Source organism: Heloderma suspectum, chromosome 12, assembly GCF_057233095.1.
Source record: "Heloderma suspectum isolate Gila_16-S chromosome 12, 16-S_ref, whole genome shotgun sequence".
Lineage (NCBI taxonomy): Eukaryota > Metazoa > Chordata > Lepidosauria > Squamata > Helodermatidae > Heloderma > Heloderma suspectum.
This window is the reverse complement of record NC_139469.1, coordinates 5076863-5096728: the sequence shown is the minus strand read 5'-3', so window position 1 is coordinate 5096728 and position 19866 is coordinate 5076863. Positions and strand designations below refer to the sequence as shown.

Sequence of the window (19866 nt, the reverse complement as noted above, 5' to 3'; positions counted from 1 at the left end):
TCCCTAGGTACAAAGCTCTGCCCCTTAATCTGCACAGCCCCATCCTGGGTTCCATTTCTTGGTCAGGCAGGAACATGACACAGAGAACGTTTGCTTGCTTGTCTATTACGTTTATATCCCGCCTTTTTTCCTCCTTAAGGAACCCAAGGCGGCATACATAATCGTCTGCCTCTCCATTTTATCCTCCAACAAACCTGTGAAGTAGGTTGGGCTGAGAGTCTGTGACTGGCCCAAAGTCACCCAGTGAGCTCCCATGGCTGACTGGGGACTAGAACCCGGATCTCCCGGCTCCCAGTCCAACACTCTCGCCACTACACCACGCTGGCTTTCAACAGGCTGTTCTATGTACTTATTGATGGAGTGGGATGCTCCTATGGAGAGGGAAGTATATACAGACTAGCAGAATGGGAGGGTCTCTGATTCCAAAGAAATTACAATCCTGCCATTGATATTTAGCACTCCACCTTTGCCATAGCTAGTTTGGTTTGCCAAGGCCGGCTTGCCCTTCGTAGGTGAGTTTCGTGGTTTTTCTTTTCTTTTGATTATGATCATTGAGCAGGACCAGCCCAAGACATTTTGCGGCCTGAGGCAAAGAACAAGATGGTGCTCTCCCCCATTCCACCTAAACACTCCAACTGGACTGGCAGCTGAATCTTTCTTCAACACTAGCAGTGGGACGGTGGCAAGCCAGCTGGCCTGCAGCTCTCTCCTTCACCATCTTGCTGCTGCTTCCCAGCATCTGCCACCTGAGGTGACTGCTTCACTCTGTCTAATGGAAGGGCCGGCCCTGTGATAGAGACCTGGGATGTTTGGCTGACTAATGGTTTTCCCCATGAAAAATGCCAATCGCTGGTTCTCTGTTCTGTAAAGCCTACTGGGAGTAAGGTTTACTTTTTTTCTGGGCTGGATTTTTTAAAGTGTACCGCATACCTCTTGCAGAGCAACCTCTCACCCTTTCCTGTCCCCCCTGCAAACCTATCTTTTGCTTAGCGTAACTTTTCAGATAACCTGTTGCCAGCAAGGTAGAGTAACTTGCTGATTTACACAATAAGTCCATTTCAGAAAGAAGGCCAGGCCTGTGCAATAGATCAAAGTGGTTAGGAAAATTACTGGGAATGTGGACAGATGTTAAAAAGGAGTTGTGTGAGTCTAGGGGATGGCTTTATACTTACTTAAATGTATTGCCTGTCCTGTCCCCAAAGGAGAAGTACGGGTATTTATAAGAAATATATGTTTTCCACATAAACAAGTGGAAACTGTAATAAAATGTTGCAGCATGGAATGCATCTGTTCATGGTTGCTGATACTGCATTCCAGGATTGCTCCATTTTTCTGCCCCCCACAACTGTAGTCAGCATTGCATGAGCACCAAGCATGCACAGTCCCCATTGGGCTGGTTTTATGGTTCCCTCCACCTTAGCTTTTTTTGCTAAATATTTTTTTAGTACTTCTGCAAGGCTGCTGATGTCTCCCTCTTGTGCATGGAGTTTTAGCTACATACGCAATAGCAATCACAGCTTGAACTTTGGAAATAGTACTGGAAATAGTACTAAATATATAACTATGCAGCTCAAATGATTACACCAAGGTGGCTTTTTTTGCAGTGTTTTATCCATGCATGTGGGGTATGCATGGGGGTTGGACTCGATGGCCTTGTAGGCCCCTTCCAACCCTACTATTCTATGATTCTATGTTGGTAAGATGGGAGCAGCGGGAGAGATGAAAATAAATGGAGGAAAGTGAAAGCTGCAAACTGTACATGCTGTATTCCAGAGTTAATTTTAGACACTGCCCTAATTAAACCAGAATTTAGAAGGAGTGGAATGCACAGTAGAACAAACCAGAGGAACAATAAAGGAACAGAATTGGGTGGGGTGGGGATTTGTTGCCAATTTATATGCCCATAGAACTGGATGGATGTCATATCTGACAGTTTCTGCAGCTGAGGTCTGGCTCTGAAAACACCAAGCACAGGGGCTCAGCCCTTAAGGTTCTCAAGCCAAATCAAGCTTTGCAGACTGCCCAAGACAGTAATCAGTTAGACCCCCAAACACAAAGCAAAAACGATCCACACAAACACTGCGAAACAAACAGCGTTGGTGGCTCTTAGGACATTCCAATGGCAACATACAACACCAATGCAACCCATCTAGGTGTGACTCAGCAGGCTGCTGCTGCGATTGCCAGGCAACGGAAAATAATCGTTCCAGCGGGTGAAACTTTTCTGCCGCGTCATTATCCCACTTGGTAACTGCCTGAGGGGGGGAAAATAACAGAAAGAGCCATTCATTCTTGGAAGTTCAAATCTTTTTTTTTTATTATTATTATTATTCTTTCTTTGTGCACAGCATGAGGTTAAGGAAATGGCAGACCTGACCCAGGTAGTAATACCAATAAATTATAGTGCTTTGTTCTCTCTCTGATGTCCTTTTAGCCTGCAATCTCAAAACACTTTGCTCATGTTAATTAAGGCTCAAAACACTTTGCTCATGTTAATTAAGGCTCAGTGGACAGCTTTGTAAAGAAGTGTCAAATTCATGGTGTGGGAGTGGAAAAATGAACTGGGTTGTGTTTGAGGTGACTCACTCCCAGACCATAATTTCGGCAAGCACTTCTCATATATCCAAAGCACTTTAGAATTCTTAAAACTCCTACAGGGGCACCTGCAAGACAGGTCGTTCACTTTCCTCTGTTCTTTCTTTATTTAGAAGGGCATGATTCTTCTTACTCTGTTTTTATCAGAGAGACTCAAAGCAGCTTGCAAAAAAGCGGTATGTTGAAAGCAAAAAGAGGTATAAAGGTAAAGGTGTCCCCGACCAGTCGTGTCCGACTCTAGGGTGTGGTGCTCATCTCCATTTCTAAGCCGAAGAGCCAGCGCTGTCCGAAGACGCTTCCGTGGTCATGTGGCCGGCATGACTGAACACCGAGGTGCACGGAACGCTGTTACCTTTCCCGCCGAGGTGGTACCTATTTATCTACTTGCAATTTCTTGCTTTCGAACTGCTAGGTTGGCAGAAGCTGGGACTGAAGACGGGAGCTCACTCCGTCACGCAGCACTCGGGTCTCGAACTGCTGTCCTGCTGACCTTCCGGTCTGCAATTCAGCATCTTAACCACTAAGCCACCGTGGCCCCAAAAAGAGGTATATCGAAAGCAAAAAGCGGTATGTTGAAAGTACACGACAGGGCTCTGAAAGGTCGGACAAACCGACGGGGCTCATGGGTGGTTGCGGAACGCTTGATCCACAGACCCAATGCTCTGGAGGCCAGCGTCAGAAAGAAGCACATGGTGGTGCTGGTGCTAGTGGGAAGACACCAGAGAAGCAACTCAAGCTACAGGCATTAGGATCTTGGGGAAAGTAGCAGCAATGGCAGACACACCTGGGGATGGCGAGCAGGACATTCGTCAGGGACAAATGCTGAGGGAGGGAACAGGTAGGAGGAGATGAGAACGTAAGAAGAACTGTGCTGAATCAGACCAGAGGCCTATGTGGTCCAGTATTCAGTTCCCACAGAGGCCAACCTATTGCCCATGGGAAGCCCACAAGTAGGACATCGGTGTGATAGCGCCTTCCCAATCTGGTTCCCCAGTAACTGGTATACAGAGGCAGATATATATATCGGTATATATAGCCATCATGACTAGTAGCGAATAGCAGGATAGCATTACCTTCCATGAATTTGTTTAATCCCGTTTGAAAGCCATCCAGGTTGGTGGCCATCACTACATCTCATGGCAGCAAATTCCTTAGCTTACCTATATGGCATGTGAAAGAGTTCTTTTTTCTTTTCTTTTTTCATTTCTATACCGCCCAACAGCTGGAGCTCTCTGGGCAGTTCACAAAAATTAAAACCACAAAGGACAACATAAAACAATGTAAAATATGAAAGTTTAAAACTACAATATAAAGGTACAACCGGAATAAAACCTAGCAGCATTGCAGAGATTTAAAATGCAGATTTAAAACATCAGAGCTAAAAGACTAGAGTGCTAAAGTGCTGGAAATATACAAAGGCCTTTGCCTGGTGCCGAAAAGAGTACAATGTAGGTGCCAGGTGAATTTCTCTAGGGAGCTCATTCCACAGCTGGGGGGCCACAGCAGAAAAGGCCCTCTTCCTGGTAGCTACCTGCCTCCCTTCCTTTGGCAGGGGCTCCCAAAGAAGGGCCCCTGAAGATGATCTTAGGGTCCGGGCAGGTACATATGGGAGGAGGTGATCCTTCAGACAACCTGGCCTCAAGTAGTTTAGGGCTCTGAATGTTAATACCAGCACTCTGAATTGGGCCCGGAGATGGACTGGTAGCCAGTGCAGCTGGAAATACATCTTTTATTTGTCCTGAATCTCCCACCAATCAGCTTAATGGGATGACCCCACTGGGTTCTACTATCCACTTTCTGGTGGTAGTTGTGGAAGGCAAGAAGTCAGGAGAAGGGCCGAAAATGAGAGGGAACCCCCGCCTTGGTTTGCAGTGATGGAGATCAAAAGGGTGCAGTAAAACTGACTCCTCTCTGGGGGAGTCTCCCTGGCTGGGACTGTTTCTTGCCATAACCCATACCCCAGCATGTTTGCTGGATTCTCAGTTAGGATATGATGCTCAGGAGTGTCATCGTCTACTGGGGATCATAGGATGTGTGGTTTCCCCACCTCCTGAATTGAATCAGGAGGAAGAGAAACAAGCTCGTGCTTGCCAGTAAAAAATGACTGATGGGCAATATGAGACTTCTGCTTCCTTTGCCTTCCATCTCAACTTGGGAGGCAGAGGAAACTCACAATCCCATATTCTCCACCAGAATGGATGTTCCTCTGCTCCATGATATTAAAGAGAAACTGTCAAGACCTCTTCTGTGACTGGCAATCCTTCTCCTCCTTTCTCAAGGGCTCTTTTTTCTTGGGAAGGGGCTGGGGGCTGGCAGGGAAGCTTGGATAGTGGTTAAGGCAAAACCTCTTTTGAGCTGGACCCAAATTCACAGGGGTCAAGGTCTTGCTTGAAATGCATGGCATCTTTTCTACAAACTGGTGGGGTTTGTATTTCAGACCCATCATTCATGGGTTCCCCAGTTCAAACCCCATGATTAATCCTGAGGAATATTGAATTGGCTGGCTTGAAGGGAAGGAGGAGTGGGGAAAGGCATAGCTTGTCCCTCTTTCTATTTGGGAAAAGAAAACCCCAATAAGAATCTTGTCGTTCTTATAGATTAACCGATGTTAAACTTGCTGATTGCTGCAGCCCAAACAACATGCAACCGACATAGCTGGAGACCTTTTGCTCTCAACGGAAGTGTCATTATTCCATTGTTGCAAGAAAATTGCCTTTCTCCTCCCTATAATATTACCTTCTTCAGCGTACTCTGCATCAGGGAGGCTCCCCCCCCGCCCCACCCCGGTCTGAGAACTGTACATCCTGCATCTCTTATTCCCCGTTGGATTCTAGAACTTACAGCTAGTAATATACAATTCTTTTAATGTCATATTGGGGGAAATGAAAGGAGAAGCAAACAAGGCATGAGCGTGGGACGGGGACGGGGAATCTAGTTGCTTAGCTTTGTTCTTTCAAAAAATTGCAGGCAGCTGTGTTGGTCCATTAGAGACGGGGTGGGGAGGAATTCAAAAGCTACAGGAGCCTAATATCTTTTATTTGGGCCAGGGAAGAGGCCACAAAAGTGAGCAAGCTTCTGACTTTGCCAAACTCTCCATTAGTCTGACAATTAGAGAGAGAAGTGAGCTGTTCCTGGGTATGATGAAAAGTACAAGCCTAGAGTTTATACTCTTCTTAGGTCTAAATTAGTTAAGATGGGCGAGATCCGTGCATGGAACTCTCTGCTCTGCAAATTTTGGCAAAAAGTAGCTGAGCAGGAAACAGTGGCTGGGTTCACACAACATGCTAGCCCACACTCAGTGGTCGAGAGTGCATTGTTGTTGAACTGTGGGTTATCATGTTGTCTGAAATCAGTGCGTTTTCCGCAGGGCGACTTGTTAACCATGCAGTGTGGTTTATTTTTCTCGAACAAGCCACCATGAGAACCCATGATTTGTTGTTGGGTTCTTCAGGGTATTTAACAAGCCACACTGCTTGGTTAATAAGCCACCTGGTGGAAAACACGCTGCGTTCAGACAACACGATAACCCACGGTTCAACAACAACCCACACTCAACCACTGAGTGTGGGTTAGCATGTTGTGCGAGCCCAGCCAGTGTCTCCTAATGAAAGCCATTCCCCACACAAACTATGATTTGCCCCATAAGAAAACACCTACACATATACAACCTGCATGGGGTGAAAACAGCTTAGGGGTTCATTAGGAAGATCACGCAGGGTAAAGGGTCAACCCCTCTCTCCCAGTGCTGTGGTTGTGATCCATACATGCCTTCCTGCCCAGCTGTTGTTTGCAAATATTTGCAAAGACTGGGATATTCATTGAGGGACGTCTGTTGCCCTGTCTAGCTTGTCTCTTCCACCTAGTCTACACATTCAGAAGAAATGACACAGCAAAATCATGTGGAAATAGAGCGGACTGGATCACTGCTCCTCATGTAAGACCATTCTCTCTGCAAGTTAAAAAAATGTAGCACATCAGGGAGAAAGGGCCTTCCTCAACCTGCTCCATGTTGTGATAGTTTTCTTAACGCAGAGGAACATTCAAAATGGCAGTTCCCTCGCCTATGGTCTGAAGTGAAGGGGGCAGCCCGAATGATCAAGGGGCTGAGAAACACCGCTATGAGGAAAGGTCACAATGGCCAGAAACGTTTAGTTTAGGAAAAAAGGAGAGTGTGTGGAGACATGATAGAGGTGTACAAAATTATTCATAGTGTGACAAAAGTGAATAAGGAGAGGTTCTTCTCCCTCTCCATTACACTAGAATCCAGGTTCATCCCATGGAACTGAATGGTGGGAGGTTCAGGACAGATAAAAAGAAGTACTCCTTCACTTGGCACATAGTTAAAGGATGGAATTTGCTAGCACAAGATAAAAATACAAATCAACGTTGTTTTTTAAAAAGATCAACATTTACCTCAGAGCGCTATCGTAAGGTCTTTGAGAGACTATGTAGATATTTTTAAGGCCCGAAATATAGTCTACCCATCTCAAGAGGAGGGAGGTGACTCATTGTGTTAGTAACCCACGATTTTGGAACTTTCCCCTGGTTCTAAACTGGCCCCCCACGAAGGAAATTTGGGGCACCCTGTAAATCTTCCCATATGCTTCCACCGGTCTGTTAAAGCAGCCTGCTGAGTCTTAACTACTCTTTGTTCTCTCCAGCTAATAGGTTTACAAACAGAATGTGCAGGGCAGAATTTGGCTAAGTCACAGTGACATGAAATCTTGGTTTGTTTGCTTTTGCTGGAGGTAATAATAACAATAATAGGGACCTGAGATGGATGGACTCACAAATGCACTCTTCCTCGCCCTCCCCTCCCTCCATGAAAGCCTCATTACCTCCTTCAAGGCCTGCATTAACTGCGAGGCAGGACAGAAAATAGGGCAAAGCCTCTCCGCGTTAAAAACTAGGATTGCAGGGAGTGCCAGGCGGTGTCACAATGGGTCCGATTGTGGAAGAACAATGGGGAATAAAAGGGGTGGTGAGCTGCCCTACTGACTGCTCGCACACAGAAAAATAAAACATTAGTCAGCACTCAAGAAAGAAAAATGGGCTTACATGAGCTCAAAGTGAAAATATCCAACCATTGAAAAATAGAGGCCTGAACCACCCCTGCTGTGAAGGAAATTGGGAGGATACAGAGAAATAGTTTAGTAAGAGTGATTCACTACGTGCCACTCCAACCCATTAGCCTACATTTAGGACCCCCCAAAATGTCCCAGCAGTGGCTGGATGTTTTAATCGTACTATTTAAAAAGAGAAAACTAATTGCCTGATTAGAAGAAACCAAACTGTAGCCATTCAACCAGAGGTTTCTACAGCACCTGCTGCTTCCATAATCAGAAGTCTTTTGGGTTCCCAGTCTTGAGGAGGTGACAGGGACACAATTCAGCACAGTTATCTGTATATCTATATCTATCGATATGGCTACGTTGTTCTGAAGTCTTCCCATCAACGCAGGGATGCGTCTATGAACAGCACTGTGGACTACATCAGTTAAGGCACAATCCTGATGCAAAAACATGCTGACTGGGGAATGCTGGGAGTTGTGGAAGCTTTTCCCATCTAAACATGTACAGGATTGCACCCTTACGGATGCAACTACCTACGCTCGCTTCTATCGAAACTCTTTTCATTTTCCTCAAAAACTCCTCAGACCTTTTGCAGAAACTTCCAGGTTTGCCTCACATTACACATCACATAATTTATTATGGCATTCATTTGTAAAACATAAGAAGCTGCCTTATACATTAGTCACCTGAAGACTGGATTACCACAATGCACTCTATGTGGGGCTGCCCTTGAGTCTGGTCCAGAAGATGGAGCTAGTGCAGAACGCAGCAGCTCGGCTATTGTCGGGAGCTGCCCCTTTCCAGCATGTAACGCCTTTGCTGAGGGAACCGTACTGGCTGCCTATTTGCTACTGGGCCAGGTTTAAGGTTTTGGTACTAGTGTACAACCCCTTCATGGATCACTGCCTTGTTGTGGCGAAAGGGCTTGCATAACTCAGTGAAGCCATAAGCTATGCTGTGCAGGGCCACCCAAGACGGACAGGTCATGGCGGAGAGTTCTGACAAAATGTGGTCCACTGGAGAAGGAAATGGCAACCCACTCCAGTATTCTTGCCAAGAAAACCCCATGGAACGTATCACAAGGCTAAAAGATATGACGCCGGAAGATGAGTCCTTCAGGTCGGAAGGTGTCCAATACACTACTGGGGAAGAGCAGAGGGAATTTCCAAGTAGCGCCAGAAAGAGTGAAGCGGCTGGGCCAAAGCCGAAAGGACACTCAGCTGTGGATGTGTCCGGTGGTGAAAACAAAGTCTAATGCTGTAAAGAACAATGCTGTAAAGAACAACTTGCTAGGGAAAGTGGAAGGCAAAAGGAAGAGGGGCCGACCAAGGGCAAGGTGGATGGATGATATTCTGGAGGTGACGGGCTCGACCTTGGGGGAGCTGGGGGTGGCGACGGCTGACAGGAAGCTCTGGTGTGGGCTGGTCCATGAAGTCACGAAGAGTCGGAAGCGACTGACCGAATAACAATATTGTTTAGGAACCTGGAATGTCAGATCAATGAATCAAGGTAAGCTGGAGGTGGTCAAACATGAGATGGCAAGATTGAACATTGACAGCTTGGGAATCAGCGAACTCAAATGGACAAGCATGGGCAAATTTAATTCAGGTGACCATTATATCTACTACTGTGGGCAAGAATCCCTTAGAAAAAATGGAGCAGCACTCATAGTCAACAAAAGGGTGAGAAAAGCAGTACTGGGGTACAATCTCAAAAATGATAGAATGATCTCAGTATGAATCCAAGGCAAACCATTCAACATCACAGTAATTCAGGTCTATGCCCCAACCACTGATGCCGAAGAAGCTGAGGTTGATCGGTTCTATGAAGACCTACAACACCTTCTAGAACTAACACCAAAAAAAGATGTCCTTTTCATCATAGGGGATTGGAATGCCAAAGTAGGAAGTCAAGAAATCACCGGGATAACAGGCAAGCATGGCCTTGGTGTACAAAATGAAGCAGGACAAAGGCGAATAGAGCTTTGCCAAGAGAACACACTGATCATAGCAAACACTCTTTTCCAACAGCACAAGAGGCGACTCTACACACGGACATCACCAGATGGTCAATATCAAAACCAGGTTGATTATGTACTTTGCAGCCAAAGATGGAGAAGCTCTATACAGTCAGTAAGAACAAGACCCGGAGCTGATTGTGGCTCAGATCATGAACTTCTTATTGCAAAATTTCGGCTTAAATTGAAGAACGTCGGGAAAACTACTAAACCATTCAGGTATGACCTAAATCATATTCCTTATGAATATACAGTGGAGGTGACGAATAGATTTAAAGGATTAGACCTGACAGACAGAGTGCCTGAGGAACTATGGACGTAACATTGTTCAGGAGGCAGCAACTCAATCCATCCCAAAGAAAAAGAAATGCAAGAAAGCAAAGTGGCTGTCTGATGAGGTTTTACAAGTAGTTGAGGAAAGAAAGAAAGCGAAAAGCAAGGGAGAAAGGGGAAGATATACCCAACTGAATGCAGAATTCCAGAGAATAGCAAGGAGAGACAAGAAGGCCTTCTTAAATGAACAATACAAAGAAATCGAGGAAAACAACAGAATGGGAAAGACTAGAGATCTCTTCAAGAAAATCGGAGATCTCAAGGGAACGTTTTGTGCAAAGACGGGCATGATAAAGGACAAAGAAGGCAGGGACCTAACAGAAGCAGATGAGATTAAGAAGAGGTGGAAAGAATACACAGAAGAACTATACAGGAAAGATCTGAATGTCCCTGATAGCCATGAGAGTGCGGTCACTGAACTTGAGCCGGACATCCTCAAGAGTGAAGTCAAGTGGGCCTTAGGAAGCATTACTAACAACAAAGCTAGCGGAGATGACAGTATTCCAGCTGAGCTATTTAAGATCCTAAAAGATGATGCTGTTAAAGTGCTGCACTCAATATGCCAACAAATTTGGAACACTCAGCAGTGGCCACAAGACTGGAAAAGGTCAGTTTACATTCCAATTCCAAAGAAGGGCAATGCCAAAGAGTGTTCAAACTACTGTACAATTGTGCTCATTTCACATGCCAGCAAGGTTATGCCCAAAATCCTACAAGCTAGGCTTCAGCAGTGTGTGAACCGAGAACTACCAGAAGTACAAGCTGGGTTTAGAAGAGGCAGAGGAACTAGAGATCAAATCACCAACATTCGCTGGATCATGGAGAAAGCAAGAGAATTCCAGAAAAACGTCTATTTCTGCTTCATTGACTACGCTAAAGCCTTTGATTGTGTGGATCACAACAAACTGTGGCAAATTCTTAAAGAGATGGGAGTACCAGACCACCTTACCTGTCTCCTGAGAAACCTGTACGAGGGTCAAGAAGCAACAGTAAGAACCGGACATGGAACAACCGATTGGTTGAAATTTGGGAAAGGAGTACGACAAGGCTGCATATTGTCGCCCTGCTTATTTAACTTATATGCAGAGTACATCATGAGAAACGCCAGGTTGGATGAATCACAGGTCGGAATTAAGATTGCCGGGAGAATTATCAACAACCTCAGATATGCAGATGATACCACGCTAATGGCAGAAAGCGAAGAGGATCTAAAGAGCCTCTTGTGGAGGGTGAAAGTGCAGAGTGCAAAAGCTGGCTTGAAACTCAACATTAAAAAAACTCAGATCATGGCATCTGGCCCCATCACTTCCTGGCATATAGAAGGGGAAGAAATGGCAGCAGTGACAGATTTTATTTTCTTGGGCTCCAAGATCACCGCAGACGGTGACTGTAGCCATGAAATTAAAAGATGCTTGCTTCTTGGGAGGAAATCTATGGCAAACCTAGACAGCACAGAAAGAAGCAGAGACATCACCTTGCCAACAAAGGTCTGTATAATCAAAACTATGGTTTTCCCAGTAGTATCATATGGCTGTGAGAGCTGGACTATAAGGAAGGCTGAGCGCCGAAGAATTGATGCTTTTGAACTGTGGTGCTGGAGAAGACTCTTACGAGTCCCCTGGACTGCAAGGAGGTCAAATCAGTCCATCCTAAAGGAAATCAACCCTGACTGCTCACTGGAAGGACAGATACTGAAGCTGAAGCTCAAATATTTTGGCCACCTAATGTGAAGAGAAAACTCCCTGGAAAAGACCCTAATGCTGGGAAAGATTGAAGGCAAAAGGAGAAGGGGACGGCAGAGGATGAGATGGCTAGATAGCATTACCAATGCAATGAATATGAACTTGAGCACACTCCGGGAGAGAGCAGAGGACAGGAAGACCTGGCGTGCTATTGTCCATGGGGTCACGAAGAGTCGGACACGACTTAAGGACTGAACAACAACAACAACTAGTGTACAAAGCCCTAAACAACTTGGGACCTGACAGTGTGCCTCCTTCTTTACCCACCTGCCCAGTCACTGAGGTCATTGGAGGGCTGGCTGGTGGTTCCACATGGACCCATGGCCCGGTTGAAGCCTACCACGAAAAGAGGCTCCAGTGTGGTGGCCCCCTTACTGTGGAACTTCCTGCCTTTGGAGGTCAGGCAGGCGCCAACATTGTGTTGCTTTCGGCTCCTCCTGAAAACACTGTTATTTTGAGAGGCCTTCCCTGAGTGACCAGCTGTGGTTTATTAAGTTCAGAATCTGTTCTTTTAAAATGTTTTAATTGTTTTAATTATGGGGTTTTATTCTTTTATCTTGTTGTTCCCTGCTTTGAAATCATTGATGTGGAGCGGTATATAAATATTGCAAACAAACAAACAAACAAACTGAATTAGACCCATGGTCCATCTAGCCCAGTATTATTGGTACCGAGGGCTGAAATCCATTTAGGAGAAGCATCTCTTGGGGGACACATTCCAGTGGTGAGCGGGGGAAAAAACCCAAACAACCCAGCATATTTCATCTTACATCTCTTACTGCCAGTAGCTAAGTTTTGGAAGAGGCATTTGAACCTTTTAGAAGGGGGAGAAATACACGCCAAAGCTGGGAAATAATCCAGTGATTAGTGGGTGGGGGGAAAAGGGCTAGGGAAGGCATGGACTTTTGGGGAATCCCAGGGGGCCAGATTGGGAACCCTGGAGAGGGCAGATTTGGCCCCCATCGCCTGCTCCCTTATCTTTTTTCATTCCTTTATTATATTTCTACACCGCCACATATTTCTATACCACTCTCTGGGCGGTTCACGAAAATTAAAAAACATTAAAATACATTATATAAAATATGAAACCATCCACGTAATAACATAGAACAAATAACATGCACAACAACAACATGTATCTAAAACAAAATCCATCAGCCAGAGACAATCAAGAGATTCATTATACACTGCCAGATGCCTGAGAGAAGAGGGCAGTTTTAACCTGGTGCTGAAAAGATGGCAATGTTGGCGCCAGGCAGGCCTTGTCAGGGAGATGATTCTATGAATGGGGAGCCGCCACCAAGAAGGCCCTCTCCTTTGTTGCCTCCCTCGGAGGAGGCTCCCATAGGAGGGCCTAAGATGCAGAGCGTAGTGTACGGGTCGGTTCATGCCATGAGAGGAGTTCCATCAGGTGTGGTCCCGAGCTGCGTAGGGCTTTATAGGTCAAAAACAGCACTTTGAATTGGGCTCGGAATCACATATGCAGCCAGTGCAAGTGGGCCAGAATTGGTCTTAACTGGAGATGCCGGGGATTTGAACCTGGGACCTTCTACATGCAAAGCAGCTACCCTGCCATTGAGCTACAGCCCCTTTTGGCGATTGCTGGGCTTGATAGAAAACTGCCAGTGTGCTATGGTCCTTCCTCATGTCATGAATCTGTGTGCACAAACCAGCCTGGGTGGTTCTCAATTTCATTTTTTTTTAAAGCATCTTTTCATTTCTTACGGTCCCACCACAAAAATTCTGAAGTGGTGCACGTTAAACATCTCCCCGTCCTCTGGTCCCCCGGGTGCTTCTGCTTGTACTTCGTAGCCCCATAATGAGGCATGATGGGATAATTCCCACCCCCAGCTCCCCACTCCCCAATCCGGCAATGCCACCGATATGCCCTATGATGGAGCTGTCACTGTAAGTGGGGGCGAACTTGACTGTGCTTATGAGTGTCTGAAACGTTTCACGTCAAGGAAGGCTCCAGAGAAGGTGACTCTTTATCAGAGCAGGTCACGCCTTCTGCTCATCCTGACTCACCTGTTTTGCATGTCAGCGGAAATGACATCCAAACAAATCATCCTTGGCTGCGATGAATCAGACCTTCTGCAAACAATGTGAAGACCCTGCTATGCTCTTTAAGAGAGCATTGGCCCCGTTTACACCCAGCTGCTGCAGGTTCTTGAAAAGTGGGAGGGGAAGGGCAAAATGGCAACCCCCTCCCCTCCCCATTTTTCAGACCCTCCTTTGTGTATTAAAACAAATAAAAAGCCAACATCAGCATCACCGTCTGAACCGTTTGCGTGCTGATGGATTATGCAGAGATCCCACCTGCATTTCCATTTATCATTTATACAGCACCATTACTGCACGTGGCATTTGGCAGAATGACGGAGAAACAATTTCCCTCCCAATAAGACAAGTCTTTGTCCAAAGTGGCTTACAAGCTGAATTTTGACAGTGGGGGAGATGATGCAGTGACAATGGTGGTGGTGGGGGGGAGATGGAAGGATAAATAAGGTATGAAGATAATCACATGTGCTTCCAAAAGGCTTTCTTTCAGCTGAGGATGAGGGTGAAAGGGTTAAGCCAAAAGCTCAGTGGAAAAGGTGGGGGTTTATGTCGTTGTGTTTACATAAATCTACATGCCTGGAAGAAGGGAGAGGGTTTTTTAAAGCCCCCCTTTCATTTTTTTTTCTCATGACCTCATTTCCAAGGGTAAAGGAAGATCTTAGATAAACTGATCGATACACTGCAAGGCCTTGGATGTCAAGCGGCGGGAACGCTGTTGCCGATATCTGCCACACGGCAGCGTTGCATGGTGTCTAGGAAGCCTGAGCCATAGAACAAGCCCTGAATCAGAGCCAGGGAAGACAATGGATGCCCAAGCAAAGTCCCATCTTGAACAGGAAGCCACTTTATAGCCACTTCCCGTTAATGAGAGCCGGTGGGCAGCAGCGCTGGCTCCAAGTTCTGGAGGGCCCTTGGGCAAGATGCCCTCCCTCAGCGGTACACCATCGTCACCAGCTGCTGTTGCCTGTCATCCTCTTTCTCATCTGTGCTGGCTTGGTAGGCAGACAGCCAGCGAGCAAGTGGGCCGTGGCATCTGCTGCTCCTCCTTCTCACCACCACTGTTGTCTGGGCCGGAGCAAGAGGCACGTGAACAAGCAGGTTGCAAGGTTGAAGAGAGGGAGCAACCCCAGGGGGCTCTTTTCAGCAGGCCCCTGCTGGGGTGTGGGCCCTTGAAGAGGTGCCCAACGACGCCTATGTCGGACAGAGATCCTGGCTCCCCATTACCCACACTAGTGTTCCTGACCTTGAGCATTACTGCACTGAAAAGCGAATTATACATTATCTAAGTAAATAACTACAGTGTTCCCCCCATAAGGTGCAGTCGCAGGGCTTGGTGCCTTGCAGGGTTTGCAGGGCTTGGTGCCTTGCAGGGCTTGGTGCCTTGCAGGGTTTGCAGGGCTTGGTGCCTTGCCTCCCGCACTTCCGGTGTTCTGTTCCAACTGCAAGCCAGGAAGACGGAGATCTGTGCCTTCCAGGTGCAGCCATCTAAGCTGCAGTACCAGCCTGCTTGAGCATTCTCTCAGGTGACCCCACAAGGGCCAATCCTGGTCCACCAGGTCCTATAAAGCCCGCGCCTCCTCAGACCTTGCTCCTCAGTCTGCGCAGAATGTGCTGCCTTGGATCTTGATCCCTGCCCAGGTTGGGCCACAAACCTGATTCTGGCCCGCTTGGATAGAGAGCCAGTTCTACCCTCCCTCTCAAACCCAGAACCTGAGTGTCTGGAGCCAGACCCTTGCTAAAGTAGGGTGGCTATTTACGCACTGCCAAAAAAGAGGAAATGCATCACCAGAGAAGAGGACAAGGGAGGCGACTGACCTGCATAAAATGTGTCTATGCTAATTTAGGTGTATAGTTTCACATTTAGAAATAACTACTATAATTGCAACAGAAATGCAATATATCTCAACATAGTGGGGAAAATTGACCAATATGCTCAGACTGCTGTCCAGGTGCTGCTAACCATGTGGACAGGCAGCAGTTTCAATGCCTTTGCTGCTCTCCTTTCTTAAGAGTTCTTTATCTTTAAACCAGACTTGGATACAGCCTTCAAAGAGAGCACACTTCCAAACACAGCAGCGGGGCGGAACCTCTCCAGGGGTCTCGTTCCACTGGCTTCATCCTCTTTCCCCAAGTCACTGATGGTTTGGTGGTTTCCCGGCTTTTATTTTATGTATTATTTTATTTATTTCATTTCTATACCACCCAATAGCTGAAGCTCTCTGGACGGTTCACAAAAATTAAAACCACAAAGTACAACATAAAGTAATATAAAATATGAAAGTGTAAAGCTACAATATAAAAGTACAACCAGAATGAAACCTAGCAGCAATGCAGAGATTTAAAATACAGATTTCAAACAGCGGAGCTAAAAGACTAGAGTGCTAAAATGCTGAGAAAATAAAAAAGGTCTTTACCTGGCACCTTTATGTAGTTTTTTTCCCTCCATTCTAAAAGGTGGAAATGGAAAGGCTTATTGACAGGCAATAAGAGCTTTAAGCTACAATATACTGGTGTTTTTTTGGCCCCTGCCCCCTTTTACCTCTGGCCCCATCCACCCTCAGAATGTGGCCCCCGAGAGCTTCACTAGAGTGGAATACAGCCCCTGGGCTTAAAGTAGTTCTGTCCCCCCTGAAATACAGGAATGTCCTCGGCGTAGCAGGACACAATGCCGCCCTGGGCTGACACCCAGTCTAGTATGATGCCCACATCATGTAACACAATGTGAACCTGAGCCTTACCCAAGAATGTTCCAACGAAACCCAGTGCGAGGAAGCTGGACGTTACGAACACGGTGCCGATGGCCATGATCGCCACGCTGGCATAGTAGCCGAAAACACAATCCAGGGCCTTCAGTTTGGGCTGACTCTTTAGAGCTTCTGTGAAACTGCAGGGAAAAGAAAGGAGAGGATGTGACCCAGCCGCCCCGGTTCTGCTTTCCATCTTGGGCAGGGGAAGAGCGGGGGTGTTAGCCAAGTTCAACACCCCCCTGTGGTGCCTGGAATTAGTTGCATGGTTGGTGCTGTGCGGTGGCTAAAAACCAAAGTACAAATCAGGAAATTCCCCATTTGAATCTTGCCTCTTGACCTTAGGCAACTAACTCCCCCCCCCAACCTCAACTTCCTCCGTCTGCAAAATGGGAATAATCATAATACTGTCCTACTTCACAGGGTTGTTGTATGGATTAAGTTTTTCAAAGCTCTAGATACATGTTTGATATTATGATGAGTTCTTTGGATCCTGCCCAAATATTGTTCCCCCTGGACCCCCCCAGGAACTCAAACTAAGCAGCTGTCTCCACCCTCGTGCCCTCCAGGTGGCCATGCTGGCAGGGGATGATTGGAGTTGCAATCCAACACATAGGGAAGGCTGGTCTAAGGGCATGGTTCAGCAGAGATTCCTGCAATTTCCCGAGGAAACTTCAGCATCCTAGACTTTACAAGGCCCACAATAGCCTTGGCCAACAGAGTTTTCCTGGGTTGAAGCATTCCTTCAAAGCTAAAAATAGCAGCTGGATTGCATTAAGAGTGGAAAGTTTTACTGTACATGTGTCTTACAATGGCCAAATACTTTGAGCTCCTCCGTGATCACCAACTACGGAGCCCAAAATTCAAACATTCATCACCAGACAAGCTTGAAAAAGACCTGCTCCGTTATCTCCGTCCTTTCCCCTCCTTCTGTACACCTCCACAGAGTTGCATATTTTACATAGCTCACATGTCGAACACAGCGTCAAAACCTTTCCCACAGCTGGAGCTGCGGATCAGGAATTTGGGGATGGGATGGCTAAGAACTCTTTCTGGAAAATGGCCGATATTTATTTTGAAACTAAACCTCGTGAACGTCCTATCTGGGTTATGTTCAGCACTGGCCAAGCCTAACAAAAAGGGCTACTTCATGCCCTGGTGGTGTTGAACTCATGTCTGGTTTCTGTTTTCCCAACTCAGCATTGTACCGTGATGGGAAATTGCCTTGGATCAAGCAGGCATCTGTGTGCTGGCAATTTTTTGCCATTTCTGTTTGGTTTGCCAATTGTACATGGTTCTCCTCTGTTGCTGGCAGCTGGCTAAGCCAAATACTACGACTTCATATGTGTATCGCAATTCCAGCATCCCTGGAAGGAAGGCTGATACTGGGTCTTTTCGCATGATCATAATGATATGGGGCGGGATACAAATGTTTTAAATAAATAAACGCCCTAGAGCCAGCCCTTCCATTAGCAGAGTGAGGCAACTGCCTCAGGTGGCAAACGATGTGGGCAGCAGTGGCAGTTCCCTGGCCATTACTTCTGAGCCCTGTGCCTTTCCCCTCTGTTGCAGGACAGAGCTTTGTGAGCCACACAGGCTGTCCTGCACCCCCAACTACCCTGCTGCCCTCAGGTGCGGTGGAGGACAATGGGCTGTTATCAGGGTTGAAGTAAAATTCAACTGACAGTCCAGTTCCCATCTGCAGGTGGAATTGGGAGGCAGGGGGAGTAAGGATGTACAATTTCATTTATGTTCACAAATAATACAAACCTGTCCCACTTGCAACCCTGAACACGAATGCAAGCAGCAGCACACGTTCTCCAAGGATGTTTCCAAATTCCCAAACGTGCAGCTGAAAAATGCTCACTTTAAAAATGCCTACTTTAAAAAGTGTGCATTTTTACAAAAATGTACATTTTCATGCCTCACACTATGGGGGAAAAGTGCACATTCAGGTGCACTTTTTAAAAAAAGGTGCATTTTCCCCATATGAAATGTGCACTTCCCCCATTCCAACACAATGAAAAAAGAGCACAATCGAACACAGGCAAGGCCCGGGTACAATGTCCACATGAACTGTGGAGTTTGCAGCTCATTCACTTACAGTGCAATCCTATGCAGGTTTACCCAGAAAGAAGTTAACCCCATGGTGTTCAGTGGCGCTTACTCCCAGGTAAGTGTGCATAAGACTGCCACCTGAATCACATGCTTCACTATGAATGTGGTATGCCATTTTTCTTGTTGGGGATGGGGAAGAAAAGAAGTGCGGAATGTTTCAATGTCTACATGCTCAACTCCTGCCCCCAAATCAGGGCAATGAAAGAATTCTTTTGTTGATCCATCAACTGCCTTTTAACAGTTTGATTAATTAAATTTAAGTAAATTCGTACAGTATCAACACTCAATAGAGGCATAACAAACAGTCTTGCGGTAGTTTAAATACTGACAGATTTATTGTGGCATAAGCTTCCTTGGACTAGAACCTATTTCATCAGGTATGCGAGATGAATTTGCGGATGGACACACACACACACACACACACACTATGGAGATTGAGAGCGAGCGAGAGAGAAGATCCCAAAGACCATGAAATGCAAGAGGTCACCACAAAAACACAATTGTCCTTGTGTTGCTACTGTTACTACGCTTGGAAACTGTCAGTGTTCTTAGAGCACATAATATATTTTATTGATCGGTTTACGTGTTTCCATGCATCTGACGAAGTCAGCACTAGGCCATGAAAAGTCCTGCCATAATAAATCTGTTAGTCTTTAAGGTGCCACCAGACTCATGGCTTTTTTGCTGCAACAGACTAACATGGATCTACAGCTGGAATTTGGCTCCTTTCTGAGATACTGTCTGAAGAAAACATAAGACGTTATGAGATGACTTGCAATTTTATTAGAAAAGCTGCCCTTCATTGCTAGAGGGAAAACAGATCTTTTTTTTAAAAAAATCTTTTTCTAATCCATTTCACAGTTAACACAGCGGAATCAAAAGAGCTTCAAAACATAAAGAAGCTTGCCCTTCTTCTCAGCCCTGCTCATTAAAACTGCTCCCTGGGCTGGTTAATCAACTAAAAACATAGTTGATTAAGTGACCACCTTAAAGCTTGCAAGTTCTGCTAAAAACTGGGCTCAAGGCTTCATGCTCCCCTTTCTCCTCACACCGCCATACCTGTTCTGTTCATGCCTCAGTACCTGAGTAAACAAGGAGCCACCTCCATCAGCATCTCATAACTGGGCCACCTGGCATTTTAGCTACAGCTAAGAGGAACAGTGTTTGCAGATGGTAATGGACCA

The 19866-nt window shown here is 46.2% G+C and overlaps 1 protein-coding gene across 4 annotated transcripts in view; it reads right to left on the bottom strand.

Moving 5' to 3' along the window:
* PEMT (phosphatidylethanolamine N-methyltransferase) overlaps positions 1 to 19866 on the bottom strand; it is a 119469-nt gene that overhangs the window by 26584 nt on the left and 73019 nt on the right. For 3 of the 4 annotated variants that reach the window (XM_084818169.1, XM_084818167.1, XM_084818168.1), the window contains exon 4: positions 16559 to 16704. In XM_084818169.1, coding sequence (XP_084674295.1) covers positions 16559 to 16704 — 146 coding nt within the window. Of the gene's footprint in view, positions 1 to 16234; positions 16268 to 16558; positions 16705 to 19866 lie in introns of all 4 variants that reach the window. The other variant, XM_084818166.1, reaches the window with a different exon arrangement.